General features: G+C 45.3%; 1 protein-coding gene across 3 annotated transcripts in view; it reads right to left on the bottom strand.

Annotated features, from left to right (window-relative positions):
- Positions 1 to 351: 351 nt before the first annotated feature.
- ints6l (integrator complex subunit 6 like) overlaps positions 352 to 23,929 on the bottom strand; it is a 39,771-nt gene continuing 16,193 nt past the window's right edge. The window contains exons 4-19 of one of the 3 annotated variants that reach the window (XM_052488012.1): positions 23,430 to 23,519; positions 22,502 to 22,685; positions 20,177 to 20,305; positions 19,807 to 19,970; positions 18,730 to 18,882; positions 18,078 to 18,210; positions 9,934 to 10,028; positions 9,694 to 9,804; positions 9,191 to 9,406; positions 8,870 to 8,996; positions 7,175 to 7,317; positions 6,822 to 7,053; positions 6,003 to 6,407; positions 5,097 to 5,190; positions 2,904 to 3,173; positions 352 to 2,392 (exon numbers count right to left, since the gene is read on the bottom strand). In XM_052488012.1, the coding sequence (XP_052343972.1) occupies positions 3,065 to 3,173; positions 5,097 to 5,190; positions 6,003 to 6,407; positions 6,822 to 7,053; positions 7,175 to 7,317; positions 8,870 to 8,996; positions 9,191 to 9,406; positions 9,694 to 9,804; positions 9,934 to 10,028; positions 18,078 to 18,210; positions 18,730 to 18,882; positions 19,807 to 19,970; positions 20,177 to 20,305; positions 22,502 to 22,685; positions 23,430 to 23,519 (2,385 nt within the window). In that variant the 3' untranslated portion in view covers positions 352 to 2,392; positions 2,904 to 3,064. The remainder of the gene's footprint in view (positions 2,393 to 2,903; positions 3,174 to 5,096; positions 5,191 to 6,002; positions 6,408 to 6,821; positions 7,054 to 7,174; positions 7,318 to 8,869; positions 8,997 to 9,190; positions 9,407 to 9,693; positions 9,805 to 9,933; positions 10,029 to 18,077; positions 18,211 to 18,729; positions 18,883 to 19,806; positions 19,971 to 20,176; positions 20,306 to 22,501; positions 22,686 to 23,429; positions 23,520 to 23,929) is intronic. The other 2 variants (XM_052488013.1, XM_052488014.1) reach the window with 2 other exon arrangements.

Here is a 23,929-nt window from a genome sequence, read left to right as displayed (position 1 = left end):
GACCGAGTTTGTATATACTTCTAGTATATTCCACTAAAAGCTAAAAGTGGGCTACATTTAGACTGTTATCTCATTTGACATTTCCAACAAGCAATTGTACATGACACAATTTCACTTACTAAGTGCACAACATATCTAATAATACACTTCATAGTACATTTAGTCATTTGTTTGTTTTATTTTTTGTTTATTTAAAAAAGAATTGTACATTTTCAATGTTATATATATAACAGTTAACAAAATGGCCTTTATACAACTTTTACTCTCAAAATATTCTCTTTTTTTATGTTCTGGTATGAACACCATCCAAAAATAGTTTAGATTTATGAACAATAAAATACAATCTTTCATTTTAAAAAGAAACTTTGGGGGGGGGAAGACAAAAGGGAAATGGGTAGCTTGTGTTTGTTCTCTGAAATACAGAAGGTTGGTTGTTCCCAAGCTGTGCTAGTCCAGAAAAAGGTGACCGACGAACGGGGAGCAGAGATTTTGGTTGACCACACAGTTCTTCCAGGGGAGAATCAATGGGGAGACTGTGACACTTGGGGCGCTTCCAAAATGGCACCCTATTCCGTATATAGTGCACTAGAGTGCCGAGGAGAAGGCAGGGAGAGAGAGAGTGGAGACAGCAGGCCAGGCTCCAGTCCCTCAAGATGGACCCCAACAGCTAGCGTCCTCTCAGTGAATGCACCAATGTTTTACTGAACCAAGTCCACACGTTACTGAACATAACCTACATGAAGTGTGCTATTGCTTTGAGAACAGCTCCCATGCTGGGACAGTTGATCCATGGAGGGCATCTTAGGTCAGTATGTGATTTGACATGGTATTATTGTCCTGCAGGCCCATGCAGCACAAAATACCCACAGCACTCCAACACCTAGAAGACTTGAGGTAGATCAGATTTCTCATGTGAGCCACAACGCCTATGTAGTTAGTACACAGTGTGTTTCTTACATCAAACATAAATAGGCTAATGTTAAACCTTCTGATCAGTCGGCAGATATCCTTATTGCTCTAAACTGTAATGTGAGCACAGTTGTCCTACAGCTGTATGGTCAATAGTCATTACCAGTATTACTAGTAATTACATGTAAAATTGCTGTAATAAGAGTTCCATTATTACATGCCTCACATGAAAAATCCTTCCTGTCTTATAATGACTAATCAGAACTGCACTAAGACCTGGTTTAAAAGGTGCGTGTGTGTGAGTGTGTGTGTCATAGAGAAATATAGAGAACTAGTGCCCAAAAGCCAGTTTGAGCATGGGCAGCGCCATTAAGGACTTTCACCATTTTGAAGTAGTCAGCTGGGTGGGACTTCCTATGGGTTCAGGAAGGATCACATGAAGGGACAAGCCAAATAATTACACTTGTGAGCAAAACCTTGGCTTTATACCTGTTCAAACAACACATTCTAGAGGACAGTATGCGCCCTTTCAGTTTGTTTACCAACTCATAGAAGTAGTAGAATAAGAAAATGGGCTACTTCAAAATGGAGATGGCCTCAATGGCACTGCCCATGCTCTCACAGACAGCATAAAGAGACAGATACAATGATGCGATGTCTATCTAAGTCTATGGTGTGTGTGAATTAATCAATGTCTGTGGACAAACCGAATTAGCCATATGGTCAGCAATGGCATCAGTCACTATTGGAGTGGATTACATCCAGAGTCTCTTAACTTATCTCCACATTGGTCTGGCTCTGGCACTACCCTCCTCCTCCCTCCCGAATTATAACCCCTGACCCTTCCATCTCCATGTGTGAGTGCTGTTGAGGCACAATGTCACAACACATAGATAGGGAGGGATCTCAGCCCTCTGTCGTCTCCTCTCTTGCCTCCTTCTTTCAACTTTACATCCTATGGGGTGTTGTTGGACCATGTGTAAGTCATATCTTATTAAGGAGAGTACCCTGTTCCTGTCCATGTCTTGTTAAGGAGAGTATCCTGTTCCTGTCCATGTCTTGTTAAGGAGAGTACCCTGTTCCTGTCCATGTCTTGTTAAGGAGAGTACCCTGTTCCTGTCCATGTCTTGTTAAGGAGAGTACCCTGTTCCTGTCCATGTCTTGTTAAGGAGAGTACCCTGTTCCTGTCCATGTCTTGTTAAGGAGAGTATCCTGTTCCTGTCCATGTCTTGTTAAGGAGAGTACCCTGTTCCTGTCCATGTCTTGTTAAGGAGAGTATCCTGTTCCTGTCCATGTCTTGTTAAGGAGAGTACCCTGTTCCTGTCCATGTCTTGTTAAGGAGAGTACCCTGTTCCTGTCCATGTCTTGTTAAGGAGAGTACCCTGTTCCTGTCCATGTCTTGTTAAGGAGAGTATCCTGTTCCTGTCCATGTCTTGTTAAGGAGAGTACCCTGTTCCTGTCCATGTCTTGTTAAGGAGAGTACCTGTTCCTGTCCATGTCTTGTTAAGGAGAGTACCCTGTTCCTGTCCATGTCTTGTTAAGGAGAGTACCCTTGTTAAGGAGAGTACCCTGTTCTGTCCATGTCTTGTTAAGGAGAGTACCCTGTTCCTGTCCATGTCTTGTTAAGGAGAGTACCCTGTTCCTGTCCATGTCTTGTTAAGGAGAGTACCCTGTTCCTGTCCATGTCTTGTTAAGGAGAGTACCCTGTTCCTGTCCATGTCTTGTTAAGGAGAGTACCCTGTTCCTGTCCATGTCTTGTTAAGGAGAGTACCCTGTTCCTGTCCATGTCTTGTTAAGGAGAGTACCCTGTTCCTGTCCATGTCTTGTTAAGGAGAGTACCCTGTTCCTGTCCATGTCTTGTTAAGGAGAGTATGTCTTGTTAAGGAGAGTATCCTGTTCCTGTCCATGTCTTGTTAAGGAGAGTACCCTGTTCCTGTCCATGTCTTGTTAAGGAGAGTACCCTGTTCCTGTCCATGTCTTGTTAAGGAGAGTACCCTGTTCCTGTCCATGTCTTGTTAAGGAGAGTACCCTGTTCCTGTCCATGTCTTGTTAAGGAGAGTATCCTGTTCCTGTCCATGTCTTGTTAAGGAGAGTACCCTGTTCCTGTACATATCTTTGTGATTCTGAGCAGGGACCCCTGCAGGCCACTTCTTCACTATCTACCATGGTCGTTGTTGAGGCGGACAGCAGGGAGCTGCAGCTCCTTCTCCTCAATCAACTCCAGAGCTGTCTCCAACTGCTGGATCAGCACCCGCTTCTTAAACCTGGGAGGAGAGGAAAGAGAGAGAGAAAGAGAGAGAAAGAGAGGGGGGAAAAGGGATGGAAAGAAAAAAGAACAGATGAAAAATGGAAGGAAACAGAGGCCATGAGGTTTGCAACTGCATTGCAGTGGAGGTGTTATACGACCGGATGCAACGACTGCTTTGACGAAGCAGAATAATGACTGCAATGTACTTATGGCCAACCATTTATGTCTGCAGTGTACAGTGTACTGACAGCACTAAACCTGGGGAGGAATCGCAGTTAGAGCTCTAAATGGGTAACAGCAGTGAAGTAAGTAGCTTACTATGCTTTCAAATGAAGAATTACTATGCTTTCTAATCAAAAACAGTGTCCTTATCTTAAGTTGCATTTTTTATTGCATTTCTTAACTTGCATTTTGTATTTCCAAATATCATACAGACCGGTGTAACCACCCTTGCTGAAAATTAATATAATGAATGAATGATGAAAGCAAGATTGCAGCAATATTCTCCTACACAGTGGAGCTTAGTTACACTGTGTTGTTTTCATTGTTCTCAGTCTGTACTGTGGGTAGTCTGGTGTAAACAGACAGATGGTGTGTCAGTCTGTACTGTGGGTAGTCTGGTGTAAACAGACAGATGGTGTGTCAGTCTGTACTGTGGGTAGTCTGGTGTAAACAGACAGATGGTGTGTCAGTCTGTACTGTGGGTAGTCTGGTGTAAACAGACAGATGGTGTGTCAGTCTGTACTGTGGGTAGTCTGGTGTAAACAGTCCATATGGTGTGTCAGTCTGTACTGTGGGTAGTCTGGTGTAAACAGACAGATGGTGTGTCAGTCTGTACTGTGGGTAGTCTGGTGTAAACAGACAGATGGTGTGTCAGTCTGTACTGTGGGTAGTCTGGTGTAAACAGACAGATGGTGTGTCAGTCTGTACTGTGGGTAGTCTGGTTTAAACAGACAGATGGTGTGTCAGTCTGTACTGTGGGTAGTCTGGTGTAAACAGACAGATGGTGTGTCAGTCTGTACTGTGGGTAGTCTGGTGTAAACAGACAGATGGTGTGTCAGTCTGTACTGTGGGTAGTCTGGTGTAAACAGACAGATGGTGTGTCAGTCTGTACTGTGGGTAGTCTGGTGTAAACAGACAGATGGTGTGTCAGTCTGTACTGTGGGTAGTCTGGTGTAAACAGACAGATGGTGTGTCAGTCTGTACTGTGGGTAGTCTGGTGTAAACAGACAGATGGTGTGTCAGTCTGTACTGTGGGTAGTCTGGTGTAAACAGACAGATGGTGTGTCAGTCTGTACTGTGGGTAGTCTGGTGTAAACAGACAGATGGTGTGTCAGTCTGTACTGTGGGTAGTCTGGTGTAAACAGACAGATGGTGTGTCAGTCTGTACTGTGGGTAGTCTGGTGTAAACAGACAGATGGTGTGTCAGTCTGTACTGTGGGTAGTCTGGTGTAAACAGACAGATGGTGTGTCAGTCTGTACTGTGGGTAGTCTGGTGTAAACAGACAGATGGTGTGTCAGTCTGTACTGTGGGTAGTCTGGTGTAAACAGACAGATGGTGTGTCAGTCTGTACTGTGGGTAGTCTGGTGTAAACAGACAGATGGTGTGTCAGTCTGTACTGTGGGTAGTCTGGTGTAAACAGACAGATGGTGTGTCAGTCTGTACTGTGGGTAGTCTGGTGTAAACAGACAGATGGTGTGTCAGTCTGTACTGTGGGTAGTCTGGTGTAAACAGACAGATGGTGTGTCAGTCTGTACTGTGGGTAGTCTGGTGTAAACAGACAGATGGTGTGTCAGTCTGTACTGTGGGTAGTCTGGTGTAAACAGACAGATGGTGTGTCAGTCTGTACTGTGGGTAGTCTGGTGTGAACAGACAGACAGACAGACAGACAGACAGACAGACAGACAGACAGACAGACAGACAGACAGAGGGTCTCACCTGGCAGCCTCCTTGATCGCGTGATGGATGAAGTACCTCTGGACCGTCACAGACCCCTTCACCTCCTCCAACAGCCTGAATATGGTCTCATAGTCTGGGAACAAGGACAGGCACAGTCAGGGATCAGTGGAGGTGGTCCAGCAGATGGAAGATAAGGGACTTTTCTAGTTTTGTCCAGAGCCCTACACTATAAAGGGAATAGGGTTCCGTTTGGGACACGACTCAGCACTTTTCTAAGTAGTATGTGTATCACGACTCAGTACTCTTCTAAGTAGTATGTGTATCACGACTCAGTACTCTTCTAAGTAGTATGTGTATCACGACTCAGTACTCTTCTAAGAAGTATGTGTATCACGACTCAGTACTCTTCTAAGTAGTATGTGTATCACGACTCAGTACTCTTCTAAGCAGTATGTGTATCACGACTCAGTACTCTTCTAAGTAGTATGTGTATCACGACTCAGTACTCTTCTAAGAAGTATGTGTATCACGACTCAGTACTCTTCTAAGTAGTATGTGTATCACGACTCAGTACTCTTCTAAGAAGTATGTGTATCACGACTCAGTACTCTTCTAAGTAGTATGTGTATCACGACTCAGTACTCTTCTAAGTAGTATGTGTATCACAACTCAGTACTCTTCTAAGTAGTATGTGTATCACGACTCAGTACTCTTCTAAGCAGTATGTGTATCACAACTCAGTACTCTTCTAAGTAGTATGTGTATCACGACTCAGTACTCTTCTAAGTAGTATGTGTATCACGACTCAGTACTCTTCTAAGTAGTATGTGTATCACGACTCAGTACTCTTCTAAGTAGTATGTGTATCACGACTCAGTACTCTTCTAAGTAGTATGTGTATCACGACTCAGTACTCTTCTAAGTAGTATGTGTATCACTACTCACTGCGGCCAGGTTTGCGGACCTCCTTGATGACCCGTGTGCGCAGCTCAGCATTGCTGCCATCTAGTGGGGCTATGGTGACCGCCTCAGGCTCAGCTTGGTCTGCTCCATTTTCATCTCCCTCCAGCTCTCTCTCCTGGTCCCCCTCACAGCTTTGCTGCTGTCTCTCTGATGGGGGATGCTCATCCAGGCCACCCTCCCCTAACCTGTCCTCCTCCACGCCACTGTCCTCCCCACTGTCCCCCGCACACATCCCAGGCCTCTCACTCTCTCTCTCCTCCAGGATGAGTGCATTTGTGCCCCCTCCCACACCGTCCACCACCACTCCAGGCCAGCCGTCCCCTGATTCAGGCCCCACACCCCCCTCCCCGTTATTCTCTGTGCCCAGCATGCTGTTCCCCTCTGCTCCTGTGGGGGGCAGAAGAGCACATTTCATGACATTATCAAGATGATGAACACCCACACCAGAGAAACTGTCTTAAATGAAGATCCATTTAATATTGAGGTTAAAGTTTTATGTCTGCATGTCATTTTCTGACCACTAACTAACACTTTCAGTAGAATGAGATCCGCCATTTCCATACTGTATGTGTCCAGTTCTATTACACTCATATAGCAATCAATACAAACTGAAATCCATGAGCATACTACATATCATTAAAAACATTATTTAAACAAAAACAAATGTTTAAGTATCAGTCAGGATGGAAGGGAATTTCTCTGGGAGTTGAGAGAAGAGGAAGTGTTGATGGTCTCGGAGGGATCCAGTCAGTCGGCGTCAGAGAGACAGTCAGGCCCGAAGCCTCCGCAACTCACCCCTACCTTTGTGCAGTGGGATGGGCTTGATGCCAGGCTGGCCCTGGACCCCGTTCCCATTGGACCCCTTCCCCACTACATGGTTGGTGATGATTGGTGGAGTCTGGGGCCGACGCAGTAAAGGGGACATGCTCCGCCTTCTCTTCAGAGCAGCCCCCGAGTTGGGGTCCCCAGTAACGCCTCTCTTCTTGCTTTGGGGACCCGTTACAAACTCATCTGCCTCATCAATCATCATCCCCTGGGATCAAGAACAAAGAAACCAAGGGGTTGTAGGCAAAAGTCTTGCAAACAATCATTATGATGTCATACTATTATCACTGTTGTTTTTGCTGATCTCTGCCGTGTGTGTATGTTTGTACCTTCTTGTCCTGTTTGAATGGGTTGCCGAAGGTGTGCAAGCGTTTGGGTTGGTCAGGGTCGATCTCTCTCAGAGGAGAGGGCATCATCTTTAGATACTCCTGATAGTTGCCCATCTGAACCATGGGTATACTGTGAAGGTAGTCTAACAACCAGCACATAGTCAATGTCAAAACAAATTCATTTAATTTCAATCAGCATAAAAGCCCACTGTTGTATTCATTAAAACATTCTTAGGATGGCTAGTATCAACAGTTTATGTGACATTTTTCCACTTCTTACATAATCTTTTCATACTGTAGTCAATAGACTGACAAGAATAATCTAACTGATGATTCATTCTTTAGATTCAAAGCCTTTGGGGAAGGGGGCACTAAGCTGACATATGGAATTTTACTATGGATCATTTAGCTGTTTGATTTTGAATTTTAGGACCTCTTTAGGTATAAATAATAATATAAAACAATGTTTTGATAAAATATAGATGTTCGCCTTTACTACTATAGCCCATAGAAACACATTGAATAACACATTCATTAATTTCAAAAAGACAGTCACAAAATAAATCATAAGAAACAAGGTTTTGAAGTGTCTGTCCTACATCTTTTTATCAGGAGATATATATATATATATATATATATTTTTTTTTTTTTTTTTTTTTTTTTTTTTTTTTTTTCTCACATATTTAAGCCCTTTTTTTGGGTTGGCACAAAACTACCTTCATACTTCCATTTCTTTTTTTAAAACGGAACCGGTTCATTTCAGACCCATGACACGTGTGGGGGTCGTAGAGCAAAAACAGAGAACACCATCATGTTCATGAGAATCTCCCCTTTCCACAATGGGGTTTGTAGTCCAAATGGTTCGGACGCTACCTAACAGAAGGTGGCACATCGTCGGTACCGACAAGTCTCCTGACACCTGGTGGGGACCGTAGAGTAAAGGTTTGTAGGTCAAACCATTCGGACACTACAGACGATTACACAAAAAAAAACTGATTTTCAGGATGTCTCATGGTCTGACAAACACCGCTCTCGCTCTGTCACCTTTCACCACAGATGGGATGTCTCATGGTCTGACAAACACCGCTCTCGCTCTGTCACCTTTCACCACAGATGGGATGTCTCATGGTCTGACAAACACCGCTCTCGCTCCGTCACCTTTCACCACAGATGGGATGTCTCATGGTCTGACAAACACCGCTCTCGCTCTGTCACCTTTCACCACAGATGGGATGTCTCATGGTCTGACAAACACCGCTCTCGCTCTGTCTCCTTTCACCACAGATGGGATGTCTCATGGTCTGACAAACACCGCTCTCGCTCTGTCTCCTTTCACCACAGATGGGATGTCTCATGGTCTGACAAACACCGCTCTCGCTCTGTCTCCTTTCACCACAGATGGGATGTCTCATGGTCTGACAAACACCGCTCTCGCTCTGTCTCCTTTCACCACAGATGGGATGTCTCATGGTCTGACAAACACCGCTCTAGCTCTGTCACCTTTCACCACAGATGCAGAAGTGCGACACCGGCGGGCAGATGCGGTGGATTGAGAAGCATCCAATGCAAAAAAACTGATATCTCTCGCTTAAACTGATGGATTTTGATGGGGATTTTTTTTGTTATGTAACTTTGATTGACGCACCAGTGCATCAACCGGCTCTAGGGGGTTAAGCAGCTTTCACGCCTGCCTACCTTCATCTTGTCCTCTGATAAGTTTCTGAGTAGTCCTCAGAAGGTTGGAGCGCATCCGTGTCAGCTGATCCAGAAGGTTCCTCCTTGGGATGTCATAGGCGTTTCGATACGCCTGAGGCTTTAGATCCTGAAGAGATCGGAAGTAATGAGATACAGAAACCCTGTCTGCCACTTCAATCTAGGAACATCGTCTGTGTCCCAAATGGAACCCTATTCACTGGGCTCTGGTCAAAAGTTGTACACTATATATGGCATAGGGTGCCATTTGGGATACAGTTATCCTCTCAGGCATCTCAGCGTTTCACCCTGCCAGTTCTGTACCTTATTGAGCAGTGCAATCTGAAAGCCGGCAAACTCCTTGAAGTTGATGTCTGCAAGGCGGAGGGACATCTCTCCAGTGATACCCTGCAGCAGCTGCTTGAAGTCTTTGCGGTGGGCCAGGGACAGGGTGTTGGAGTGGTTCTTCACCTTTATCCCAGTCTCTTGGGGAGCCTTCTTCCCTACAGACACGATCAGGCGATCCGACTCCATCTTTGCCTGCAGACAGGGAAAGAGACAAAGACAGGTTCTTTATTCACTAATTCACACCAGCTGGGTGTGCTCCTAACGTGTATTCAGACCTACATAAGTGACCCTTATAAGTTAAACACATATCACGTTGTACAAACTTTGAAATCTATAGATATATACTAAGTCTAGGTGTGCGTCCCAAAAGGCACCCTATTCCCTATATAGTGTACTACTTTGGGCCCTGGTCAAAGTAGTGCACTACATAGAGAATATGGTGCCATTTGGGATGCTACCCAGGTGAAGGGAAGCCACACCTGCTGGCTAAGCTTCTTTAGGTAGGAGATGACACTGTAGCTGAGGCCACAGTCCATGTTGTCGGAGATGAGGTTGGGCGCTCCCATCATTCGCAGTGCCTTCTTCAATGGCTGTATGGAAACACAGACAGAGCCCATAGAGAAAGTGCATCACCATCAAACAAACATGAAATACATAAAGCACATATGGATACAAATATATATTTACATATATGACATTGACCAAGAACAGTACATTACCAAGAGAAAGTAAGGAGGCATGGTCTTCAGGTAGATCTCAAAGGCCTGACGCCACTTTAGGTTTGGCTTCAGTTTGTGCACTTTAAACAGGTCATCTGTGAAGACAGCAGGGTTGGGGGTTGGGAAGAGGAAAAAGACCTGAGACAAGCATAATCATCCAAGAACACCCAGAGATGGGCAATCAGAAAGTATCTTGTTACAAAATACCCTTAAGACCAATGTATCAAAATAATCTACACAAAACTGTATATTTTTTATTTATTTAATTGAAATACATACATTTGCACATAGCAACCTTAAATAAGTCATAAAACAACCTGTGACCTTCGGCTTACACGAACAGTACCAATAGCCAAGTTCATATATTGTTAGTCTTCAGAGCTTTGTGGACCCTATTACTCAACATACATTGGTGTCAGAAATGAGATTCCATACCTTACCATGAGTATCACGTAATCAGAGGTGCAGATGGAGGCATAAAGGGGTTTGATATAAAGTTGAGGTACAGGACTCACTTCCCAAATGACAGAGAGTGTAGTGATAGTATGGCAATATCAAAAAACAAGAGTTCACTTCCACCTTTGGGACCATATTCACGGCATTATCCTCACTCCTCCTCTACCAACACCTCTCAGGGCAACACGATAGTGACCTAACATTTCTTAAACAAATGTAGCAAATTTGGGGTAATATGGGGTCAAAATTCTGAAGCATTATAATATTTACATTTACATTTAAGTCATTTAGCAGACGCTCTTATCCAGAGCGACTATATATTTTGAAAATAAAAAATACCATTCTCCGAAGTATGTTCTTCCAAATACATGGGGATATTGGTCAGGTACTCAGGCCTTCCAAATACATGGGGATATTGGTCAGGTACTCAGGCCTTCCAAATACATGGGGATATTGGTCAGGTACTCAGGCCTTCCAAATACATGGGGATATTGGTCAGGTACTCAGGCCTTCCAAATACATGGGGATATTGGTCAGGTACTGAGCCCTTCCAAATACATGGGGATATTGGTCAGGTACTCAGGCCTTCCAAATACATGGGGATATTGGTCAGGTTATCAGGCCTTCCAAATACATGGGGATATTGGTCAGGTACTCAGGCCTTCCAAATACATGGGGATATTGGTCAGGTACTCAGGCCTTCCAAATACATGGGGATATTGGTCAGGTACTCAGGCCTTCCAAATACATGGGGATATTGGTCAGGTACTCAGGCCTTCCAAATACATGGGGATATTGGTCAGGTACTCAGGCCTTCCAAATACATGGGGATATTGGTCAGGTACTGAGGCCTTCCAAATACATGGGGATATTGGTCAGGTTCTCAGGCCTTCCAAATACATGGGGATATTGGTCAGGTTCTCAGGCCTTCCAAATACATGGGGATATTGGCCAGGTACTCAGGCCTTCCAAATACATGGGGATATTGGTCAGGTACTCAGGCCTTCCAAATACATGGGGATATTGGTCAGGTACTCAGGCCTTCCAAATACATGGGGATATTGGTCAGGTACTGAGGCCTTCCAAATACATGGGGATATTGGTCAGGTTCTCAGGCCTTCCAAATACATGGGGATATTGGTCAGGTTCTCAGGCCTTCCAAATACATGGGGATATTGGTCAGGTTCTCAGGCCTTCCAAATACATGGGGATATTGGTCAGGTACTCAGGCCTTCCAAATACATGGGGATATTGGTCAGGTTCTCAGGCCTTCCAAATACATGGGGATATTGGTCAGGTTCTCAGGCCTTCCAAATACATGGGGATATTGGTCAGGTACTCAGGCCTTCCAAATACATGGGGATATTGGTCAGGTACTCAGGCCTTCCAAATACATGGGGATATTGGTCAGGTACTCAGGCCTTCCAAATACATGGGGATATTGGTCAGGTACTCAGGCCTTCCAAATACATGGGGATATTGGTCAGGTACTCAGGCCTTCCAAATACATGGGGATATTGGTCAGGTACTCAGGCCTTCCAAATACATGGGGATATTGGTCAGGTACTCAGGCCTTCCAAATACATGGGGATATTGGTCAGGTACTCAGGCCTTCCAAATACATGGGGATATTGGTCAGGTACTCAGACCTTTCAAATACATGGGGATATTGGTCAGGTACTCAGGCCTTCCAAATACATGGGGATATTGGTCAGGTTCTCAGGCCTTCCAAATACATGGGGATATTGGTCAGGTTCTCAGGCCTTCCAAATACATGGGGATATTGGTCAGGTACTCAGGCCTTCCAAATACATGGGGATATTGGTCAGGTACTCAGGCCTTCCAAATACATGGGGATATTGGTCAGGTACTCAGGCCTTCCAAATACATGGGGATATTGGTCAGGTACTCAGGCCTTCCAAATACATGGGGATATTGGTCAGGTACTCAGGCCTTCCAAATACATGGGGATATTGGTCAGGTACTCAGGCCTTCCAAATACATGGGGATATTGGTCAGGTACTCAGGCCTTCCAAATACATGGGGATATTGGTCAGGTACTCAGGCCTTCCAAATACATGGGGATATTGGTCAGGTACTCAGGCCTTCCAAATACATGGGGATATTGGTCAGGTACTCAGGCCTTCCAAATACATGGGGATATTGGTCAGGTACTCAGGCCTTCCAAATACATGGGATATTGGTCAGGTTCTCAGGCCTTCCAAATACATGGGGATATTGGTCAGGTTCTCAGGCCTTCCAAATACATGGGGATATTGGTCAGGTTCTCAGGCCTTCCAAATACATGGGGATTTTGGTCAGGTTCTCAGGCCTTCCAAATACATGGGGATTTTGGTCAGGTTCTCAGGCCTTCCAAATACATGGGGATATTGGTCAGGTTCTCAGGCCTTCCAAATACATGGGGATATTGGTCAGGTTCTCAGGCCTTCCAAATACATGGGGATTTTGGTCAGGTACTCAGGCCTTCCAAATACATGGGGATATTGGTCAGGTACTCAGGCCTTCCAAATACATGGGGATATTGGTCAGGTTCTCAGGCCTTCCAAATACATGGGGATATTGGTCAGGTTCTCAGGCCTTCCAAATACATGGGGATATTGGTCAGGTTCTCAGGCCTTCCAAATACATGGGGATATTGGTCAGGTTCTCAGGCCTTCCAAATACATGGGGATATTGGTCAGGTTCTCAGGCCTTCCAAATACATGGGGATATTGGTCAGGTTCTCAGGCCTTCCAAATACATGGGGATATTGGTCAGGTTCTCAGGCCTTCCAAATACATGGGGATATTGGTCAGGTTCTCAGGCCTTCCAAATACATGGGGATATTGGTCAGGTACTCAGGCCTTCCAAATACATGGGGATATTGGTCAGGTACTCAGGCCTTCCAAATACATGGGGATATTGGTCAGGTACTCAGGCCTTCCAAATACATGGGGATATTGGTCAGGTACTCAGGCCTTCCAAATACATGGGGATATTGGTCAGGTTCTCAGGCCTTCCAAATACATGGGGATATTGGTCAGGTTCTCAGGCCTTCCAAATACATGGGGATATTGGTCAGGTTCTCAGGCCTTCCAAATACATTGTGATTTTAGTCAGGTACTCAGGCCTTCCAAATACATGGGGATATTGGTCAGGTTCTCAGGCCTTCCAAATACATGGGGATTTTGGACAGCTACTCAGGCCTTCCAAATACATGGGGATATTGGTCAGGTTCTCAGGCCTTCCAAATACATGGGGATATTGGTCAGGTTCTCAGGCCTTCCAAATACATGGGGATTTTGGACAGCTACTCAGGCCTTCCAAATACATGGGGATATTGGTCAGGTTCTCAGGCCTTCCAAATACATGGGGATATTGGTCAGGTTCTCAGGCCTTCCAAATACATGGGGATTTTGGTCAGGTACTCAGGCCTTCCAAATACATGGGGATATTGGTCAGGTTCTCAGGCCTTCCAAATACATGGTGATTTTAGTCAGAACCTAAGGCCTTCCAAATACATGGGGATTTTAGTCAGGTATTTAGACTTTCCAAATACGTGGGGATTTTGGTCAGGTACGCAGGCCTTCCAAATACATGGGGATTTTAGTAAGGTACTTCCAAAAACATGGTGATTTTGGTCAGGTACTCAGGTCTTCCAAATACATGGTGATTTTAGTCAGGTTCTCAGGCCTTCCAAATACACAGTGATTTTGGTCAGGTTCTCAGGCCTTCCAAATAGATGGGGATTTTGGTCAAGTACTCAGGCCTTCCAAATACTTGGGGATTTTAGCCAGGGACTCAGGCCTTCCAAATACATGATGATTTTAGTTAGGTTCTCAGGCCTTCCAAATACATGGGGATTTTATTTAGGTACTGAGGCCTTCCAAATACATGGGGATTTTAGTCAGGTTCTCAGGCCTTCCAAATACATGGGGATTTTGGTCAGGTTCTCAGGCCTTCCAAATAGATGGGGATTTTGGTCAAGTACTCAGGCCTTCCAAATAGATGGGGATTTTGGTCAGGTACTCAGGCCTTCCAAATACATGAGGATTTTAGTTAGGTTCTCAGGCCTTCCAAATACATGGGGATTTTATTTAGGTACTGAGGCCTCCCAAATACATGGGGATTTTAGTCAGGTTCTCAGGCCTTCCAAATACATGGGGATTTTAGTCAGGTACTCCGGCCTTCCAAATACATGGGGATTTTGGTCAGGTACTCAGGCCTTCCAAATACATGGGGATATTGGTCAGGTTCTCAGGCCTTCCAAATACATGGGGATATTGGTCAGGTTCTCAGGCCTTCCAAATACATGGGGATTTTGGTCAGGTACTCAGGCCTTCCAAATACATGGGGATATTGGTCAGGTACTCAGGCCTTCCAAATACATGGGGATATTGGTCAGGTACTCAGGCCTTCCAAATACATGGGGATATTGGTCAGGTTCTCAGGCCTTCCAAATACATGGGGATATTGGTCAGGTTCTCAGGCCTTCCAAATACATGGGGATATTGGTCAGGTTCTCAGGCCTTCCAAATACATGGGGATATTGGTCAGGTTCTCAGGCCTTCCAAATACATGGGGATTTTGGTCAGGTACTCAGGCCTTCCAAATACATGGGGATATTGGTCAGGTTCTCAGGCCTTCCAAATACATGGGGATATTGGTCAGGTTCTCAGGCCTTCCAAATACATGGGGATTTTGGTCAGGTACTCAGGCCTTCCAAATACATGGGGATATTGGTCAGGTACTCAGGCCTTCCAAATACATGGGGATATTGGTCAGGTACTCAGGCCTTCCAAATACATGGGGATATTGGTCAGGTACTCAGGCCTTCCAAATACATGGGGATATTGGTCAGGTACTCAGGCCTTCCAAATACATGGGGATATTGGTCAGGTACTCAGGCCTTCCAAATACATGGGGATATTGGTCAGGTACTCAGGCCTTCCAAATACATGGGGATATTGGTCAGGTTCTCAGGCCTTCCAAATACATGGGGATATTGGTCAGGTTCTCAGGCCTTCCAAATACATGGGGATATTGGTCAGGTTCTCAGGCCTTCCAAATACATTGTGATTTTAGTCAGGTACTCAGGCCTTCCAAATACATGGGGATATTGGTCAGGTTCTCAGGCCTTCCAAATACATGGGGATATTGGTCAGGTTCTCAGGCCTTCCAAATACATGGGGATATTGGTCAGGTTCTCAGGCCTTCCAAATACATGGGGATATTGGTCAGGTTCTCAGGCCTTCCAAATACATGGGGATATTGGTCAGGTTCTCAGGCCTTCCAAATACATGGGGATTTTGGACAGCTACTCAGGCCTTCCAAATACATGGGGATATTGGTCAGGTTCTCAGGCCTTCCAAATACATGGGGATATTCGTCAGGTTCTCAGGCCTTCCAAATACATGGGGATTTTGGACAGCTACTCAGGCCTTCCAAATACATGGGGATATTGGTCAGGTTCTCAGGCCTTCCAAATACATGGGGATATTGGTCAGGTTCTCAGGCCTTCCAAATACATGGGGATTTTGGTCAGGTACTCAGGCCTTCCAAATACATGGGGATATTGGTCAGGTACTCAGGCCTTCCAAATACATGGTGATTTTAGTCAGAACCTAAGGCCTTCCAAATACATGGGGATTTTAGTCAGGTATTTAGACTTTCCAAATACGTTGGGATTTTGGTCAGGTACGCAGACCTTCCAAATACATGGGGATTTTAGTAAGGTACTTCCAAAAACATGGTGATTTTGGTCAGGTACTCAGGTCTTCCAAATACATGGGGATATTGGGCCTTCCAAATACATGGGGATATTGGTTCTCAGGCCTTCCAAATACATGGGGATATTGGTCAGGTTCTCAGGCCTTCCAAATACATGGGGATATTGGTCAAGGCCTTCCAAATACATGGGGATATTGGTCAGGTTCTCAGGCCTTCCAAATACATGGGGATATTGGTCAGGTTCTCAGGCCTTCCAAATACATGGGGATATTGGTCAGGTTCTCAGGCCTTCCAAATACATGGGGATATTGGTCAGGTTCTCAGGCCTTCCAAATACATGGGGATATTGGTCAGGTTCTCAGGCCTTCCAAATACATGGGGATATTCGTCAGGTTCTCAGGCCTTCCAAATACATGGGGATTTTGGACAGCTACTCAGGCCTTCCAAATACATGGGGATATTGGTCAGGTTCTCAGGCCTTCCAAATACATGGGGATATTGGTCAGGTTCTCAGGCCTTCCAAATACATGGGGATTTTGGTCAGGTACTCAGGCCTTCCAAATACATGGGGATATTGGTCAGGTTCTCAGGCCTTCCAAATACATGGTGATTTTAGTCAGAACCTAAGGCCTTCCAAATACATGGGGATTTTAGTCAGGTATTTAGACTTTCCAAATACGTGGGGATTTTGGTCAGGTACGCAGGCCTTCCAAATACATGGGGATTTTAGTAAGGTACTTCCAAAAACATGGTGATTTTGGTCAGGTACTCAGGTCTTCCAAATACATGGGGATATTGGTCAGGTTCTCAGGCCTTCCAAATACATGGGGATATTGGTCAGGTTCTCAGGCCTTCCAAATACATGGGGATATTGGTCAGGTTCTCAGGCCTTCCAAATACATGGGGATATTGGTCAGGTTCTCAGGCCTTCCAAATACATGGGGATTTTGGACAGCTACTCAGGCCTTCCAAATACATTGTGATTTTAGTCAGGTACTCAGGCCTTCCAAATACATGGGGATATTGGTCAGGTTCTCAGGCCTTCCAAATACATGGGGATATTGGTCAGGTTCTCAGGCCTTCCAAATACATGGGGATATTGGTCAGGTTCTCAGGCCTTCCAAATACATGGGGATATTGGTCAGGTTCTCAGGCCTTCCAAATACATGGGGATATTGGTCAGGTTCTCAGGCCTTCCAAATACATGGGGATTTTGGACAGCTACTCAGGCCTTCCAAATACATGGGGATATTGGTCAGGTTCTCAGGCCTTCCAAATACATGGGGATATTCGTCAGGTTCTCAGGCCTTCCAAATACATGGGGATTTTGGACAGCTACTCAGGCCTTCCAAATACATGGGGATATTGGTCAGGTTCTCAGGCCTTCCAAATACATGGGGATTTTGGTCAGGTACTCAGGCCTTCCAAATACATGGTGATTTTGGTCATGTACTCAGGCCTTCTAATACATGGTGATTTTAGTCAGAACCTCAGGCCTTCCAAATACATGGGGATTTTGGTCAGGTACTCAGGCCTTCCAAATACGTGGGGATTTTATTTAAATTTTAAATGTTTAATTTATTTAACCAGGCAAGTCAGTTAAGAACATATTCTTATTTTCAATGAGGGCCTGGGAACAGTGGGTTAACTGCTTATTCAGGGGCAGAACGGGGGTTTGAACTCGCAACCTTCCGGTTACTAGTCCAACGCTCTAACCATGGGGATTTTATTTAGGTACTCAGGCCTTCCAAATACAGGGTGATTTTAGTCAGAACCTCATGCCTTCCAAATACATGCGGATTTTAGTCAGGTACTCAGGCCTCCAAACACAAATGACAAAATACTCAAAAGTAATTTAAATACCTATTTCAAATACATGTAACAGAAACACCCCACAAATGTCGCTAATGTATGACTGTTACAGCTTCAGCATAGAAGACATCCACAATCTCACTTACCAAGGAGTGGCAAAACAACTGGGTAGTTGTAAGGCATGACGAAGAGGTTGACACAGGAGAGAGTGGTGCTGGCCTTCAGGTAGCCAAAGGGCTGGGCTAGGTCACTGTGCTTTCCACTACTGTTCACAAAGACCTGCAGGGAAAGAGACAGAGAGAGAGAGAATTGGGGGAGACAGCAAGAGAGAGAGACAGACAGAGAGAGAGACAGAGAGAGGGGAGGGGAGACAGCGAGAGTGGAGAAACAGGAAGAAAGAGAGACAGAGAGACAGGGGGGGGCAGTGAGGAGGGTAGAGAAAGAGAGAAAGACAGAGAGAGAGAGGGGAGCGAGAGACAGAGAGAAAATGAGAAAGAGAGAGAGACAGAGAGAGAAAGAGAGAGCATGAGAGAGAGGGGGTGGCGAGCGAGAGACAGAGAGAAAGAGAGTGTGAGAGAGAGAGAGAGAGAGAGAGAGAGAGAGAGAGAGAGAGAGAGAGAGAGAGAGAGAGAGGGGGAGCGAGAGAGAGGAACAGAGAAGGAAAAAGAGAGAGGCAGAGAGAGAGAGCAAGTGAGAGAGAGAAAGAGAGAGGGCTCAGCACAAATAACATCCCGCAGCATAACTAGAAATACAAACACCATAACTCCTTGAGGTTGTGTGTGGGAGCATTTCTCCTACCTGCCAGCACATGTGTGGGGACTTCCTCTCCAGGATATACTGGGTGAGTGGCGAGGGCTCCAGTTCGTACTTGTCAAAGGGCAGCTTGTCAATCACCATGGGCTCACAGTCCACACAGGTGAAACGCACCATGGGGTGGGCAGAGCGAGGAGGCTATTGGTGGGCAAAGGGAGAGAATGACAGAGAACATTTAGAGCATTTCATACAATGTTGTCCTTGTTGAGGAGAGATAAACATCCTGAAACTATACCAATGCCATGCCGACACCACAGGAACTACTGTGTGTGTGTGGGGGGTGGGGGGTGAAAAAGGGAGTAGAGACAGAACATTAAACAGTAGGATGGAGCTGGCAGACTCTAGTCAGTCAGCATCCACCCTGACCCTCTGTCCTCGGCACTGCCCCAGTAACACTACAGATAGTCAATATACAGAGGGAAAGAAAAACAGAGAGAGAGTCCTAGGCAAACTTCACCCCCAGTTTTTGGCAATAAAGACACAGTGAGGAGCAATCATTCACAGGATGCCAAGGGCCAGGACTACAGGTCTCAGAGGCCAGGACTACAGGTCCCAGAGGCCAGGACTACAGGTCCCAGAGGACCAGGACAATGTCAGGTCTCAGAGGCCATGACTACAGGTCCCAGAAGGCAGGACAACTATAGGTCCCAGAGGGCCAGGACAACTATAGGTCCCAGAGGGCCAGGACAGCTATAGGTCCCAGAGGGCCAGGACAACTATAGGTCCCAGAGTCCAGGACAACTACAGGTCCCAGAGGGCAGGACAACTACAGGTCCCAGAGGCCAGGACAACTAAAGGTTCCAGAGGGCCAGGACAACTACAGGTCCCAGAGGCCAGGACAACTACAGGTCCCAGGGGGCAACAGTGCAGAGCCACATTTAACACCAAGTACTGGATTTAAGAGGAGCATAATGCTTAACTCTCATCCTCTTTCACATGACCCATTAACTGACTGCTTAATAATCACACAAACAATATCTTAGTATTTCAAAATGGAACGACTAATGAGCTTGCGTTAGTGTTACTGCATCAGTAACTGTGGGGTTAATGGCATCCTCTCACCAGAGCGGGGGAGTTCTGGTCCGGCCAGAAGGACTCGGGGATGGGCCAGTGGCCTACAGGCACCCCTGTCTTGGGGTTGGGTCGCACGTAGATGAGCTTGTGGCAGCTGTGCCAGGGCTGTGGGCTGAAGGACAACACGGGCCGGCTCGGGTCAACCATACCATCTGTAGAACCAAACAACAACAACATGCGGTGTCCATTTCTCAACCGAACACAAACAGAAGAACAGCCACAGGTCCGAAGCAGCTGTTCGGAACACATCAGTCAAGCACTGTCAGAGAGAGACACCTTGAGACCATCAGAGGACACTTCATCAGTGACACACATAGTCTTACACAAGAAGTTAGAGCGCGTTCCTGTTAACACATACCTTCGCCTACCAGAGGCGGATCTGGCCCTGTCTTTTCAAAGTTAATAACGACACCACTCAGAACCTTCTGGACCAGAGAGTCCAGACACTGGTTCAGCATCCTCTGAGTCCGTACACAGTATGACCGACCTGGAGAAAGAAAGAGTAGGAGGGATGAAGAACAAAGACAGAGGGATGGAGAAGACCTGTTATTAAGGGCTATAATGATACCAGTATTGCAATATCTTTTCCATGACAAAAATTAAAACAAGAAGCAGTTAATTTGTCCTCTAAAAACCGTCTGTATGTAAATTATTGTGTGACTCTAGATGACAACATAACGATGTTGTTTCCAACATTAGAGCTGTTTTCCTAAAGAGGTTAAGTCCGCTTTGTGTTTTGTTTCCTTGCCATGATACTAAGGAGTATGGTGATACCGGTATCGTCCCGGCATTAGTGTTATTCTGCATGTACACTCGCAGTCAAAAGTTTGGACACCTAGTCATTCAAGGGTTTTTCTTTATTTTGACTATTTTCTACATTGTAGAATAATAGTGAAGACATCAAAACTATGAGATAACACATGGAATCATGTAGTAACCAAAAAAGTGCTTAACAAATCAAAGTTTATTTTAGATTTTATATTCTTCAAATTAGACACCCTTTGCCTTGATGACAGCTTTGCACACTCTTGGCATTCTCTCAACCAGCTTCACCTGGAATACTTTTCAAACAGTCTTGAAGGAGTTCCCACATATGCTGAGCACTTTTTGGCTGCTTTTCATTCACTCTGCGGTCCAACTCATCCCAAACCATCTCAATTGGGTTGAGGTTGGGTGATTGCGGAGGCCAGGTCATCTGATGCAGCACTCCATCACACTCTTTCTTGGTCAAATAGCCCATACACAGCCTGGGGGTGTGTTGGGTCATTATCCTGTTGAAAAACAAATGATAGTCCCACTAAGCCCAAACCAGCTGGGATGATGTATAGCTGCAGAATGCTATGGTAGCCATGCTGGTTAAGTGTGCCTTGAATTCTAAATAAGTCACAGACAGTGTCATCAGCAAAGCACCCCCACGCCATCACGAGATCATCCGTTCACCTTGAGTCTCACAAAGACATGGCGGTCGGAACCAAAAATCTCAAATTTGGACGCATCAGACCAAATGAAAGATATCCACCGGTCTAATGTCCATTGCTCGTGTTTCTTGGCCCAAGCAAATCTCGTCTTCTTATTGGTGTCCTTTAGTAGTGGTTTCTTTGCAGCAATTCCACCATGAAGGCCTGATTCACGCAGTGAGATGTGTCTCTTTCTTGAACTCTGTGAAGCATATATTTGGGCTGCAATATCTGAGGCTTGTAACTCTAATGACCTTATCCTCTGCAGCAGAGGTAACTCTGTGTCTTCTTTTCCTGTAGCAGTCCCCATGAGAGCCAGTTTCATCATAGCGCTTGATGGTTTTTGAGACTGCACTTGAAGAAACTTTCAAAGTTCTTTACATTTTCCGGATTGACTAACCTTCATGTCTTAAAGTAATGATGGACTGTTGTTTCTCTTTGCTTATTTGAGCTGTTCTTGCCATAATATGGACTTGGTCTTTTACCAAATAGGGCTATCTTCTCTATACCACCCCTACCTTGTCACAACACAACTGACTGGCTCAAACGCATTAAGAATGACAGAAATTCCACAAATTAACTTTTAACAAGGTTAATTGAAATACATTCCAGGTGACTACCTCATGAAGCTGGTTGAGAGAATGCCGAGGGTGTGCAAAGCTGTCATCAAGGCAAAGGGTGGTTACTTTGAAGAATCTCAAATATAAAATATATTTAGATTTGTTTAACACTTTTTGGTTACTACATGATTCCATGTGTGTTATTTCATAGTTGTGATGTCTTCACTATTATTCACCAATTTAGAAAATAGCAAAAATAAAGAAAAACCCTGGAATGAGTAGGTGTGTCCAAACTTTTGACTAGTACTCTATATCTTCCAGAAAGTAGTTGCAGATTTAATTTCCAGTCTCTAGAAACATTGCAAATGTTAAATGATACATAGCCTGGACCCTGAAGAAGGTACTCTGTGCCCAAATGTTGGTTGACCCATTAAATTGTTGAGAGCATATATAGACTGTGACCTTGTGTCTGTGTTTTTATACATTACACATTTTGACATCACAACAGACACAGTCCCACCCCAGAGCCAGTTAGAATGAGTACAATGGGCGTCTCCTTTGAAGTCAATGATGCCATAATATTTGAACTGGCAGACATTTGTCAGTGTACCCATAGGGCAAGAAGTAAAAGCAGGATGTTAACTATTTCTATGGGGGGCATCCTACCTCCAGTGACCTCACACATCTGGGTGATGGCAGACTCGTCGTTGGGGACGCTGCCCAGCTGCTCGCTGTCGGGCGTGGCTGCCCCAGGGAGACGCAGCACCAGGGCGAAGAGCCGCTGGTCCCACCGAAATGGCTCCTTGGTCAGCTCACTGCCTGGCAGTGGAGAGGTCAGGGGCAGGTGAAGCTGGAGACAGGGAGAGAGGAGCACAAAGGAGGGAGAGGGGCGTGGTAGAGGTGGCAGCAATTAGCCTAGCAGTTATGAGCATTGGGCCAGTAACAGAAAGGTTGCTGGTTCAAATCCCTGAGCCGACTACAGTAGGCAACAACAAAAAAATGGACAACGTGCCCTTGAGCAAGGTACTTAACCCTAATTGCTTCTGTAAGTCACTCTGGATAAGAGCGTCTGCTAAATGACTAAAATGTAGAGGTGGGGAAGATTTGAAAATTGGATTAGCATTTAATTTGTCTTGTTATTAGACTCTGGCTGGACATCTTAATTGGGCCCAGTTGAGTAGTATTCTTCTTATACAGTGTAATAACGATTTAGACAATGTGAGTCATCGGAATAACATGCAGCTCATAAAGAATCATATGTCCTGAAATTCTTTGCCTGCTTCAAATGTGGGCTCTCTTTAACAGCCTCACTTACTAGCCAGGACCATAGTAGAACTCTACTGGCTGGAGAGTGAAACTGTTCCTTCTTCATTAGACCTAGCCAGGACCACAGTCCACTGCTTTTAAACCTGGGCCCATATGTATCAAGCTTCTCAGAGTAGAAGTGCTAACTCAGGATCAGTTTTTCCTTAATAAGATCACATGGACAGGGGGACCTGATCCGAGATCAGAACTTTTACTTTGAGACGCTTTATGAGCACGGCCTCTGACTTACAGTTAACCAGTCAGAGGAATGACCATTGTCCTCGCTCACCTCATCCGGCACCCCAGAGGTGTGAGTCAGCTTGTTCCCATCCGTGATGGTGATGATCACCGAAGGCTCCAGAAAGAACGGGTTACGGCCCTGAGGATAGACAGGGAAGTTCATGGGTTAAAAAACTGTTTGCTGTTGGTCAGGCTGAGAGATGATTGTCGTTTTGGTACTCTGTGAGGACAGAGGCTCCTTCCCTGGACTACATACAACAGTGGAGGCTGCTGAGGGGAGGACAGCTCATACTAATGGCTGGAATGGAGCCAATGGAATGGCATCAAACACATGAAAACTATGCTTTTGATATATTTGATACCATTCCACAAATTCCACTCCAGCCATTACCACAAACCCGTCCTCCCCAATTAAGGTGCCATCAACCTTCTGTGATATACAATACAACTTTATTGTCCAGATGTTCCAGAGAACCACTAAATATTGTCTTGTGTTCTCAGCCCCCCACCACCAGACACCAAACAGACAGTTGAGACGAGTACAGGGTT

Source organism: Oncorhynchus keta, chromosome 30 (genome assembly GCF_023373465.1).
Source record: "Oncorhynchus keta strain PuntledgeMale-10-30-2019 chromosome 30, Oket_V2, whole genome shotgun sequence".
Lineage (NCBI taxonomy): Eukaryota > Metazoa > Chordata > Actinopteri > Salmoniformes > Salmonidae > Oncorhynchus > Oncorhynchus keta.
The sequence above is the reverse complement of the archived record's forward strand: the minus strand, read 5'-3'. Positions and strand labels throughout refer to the sequence as shown.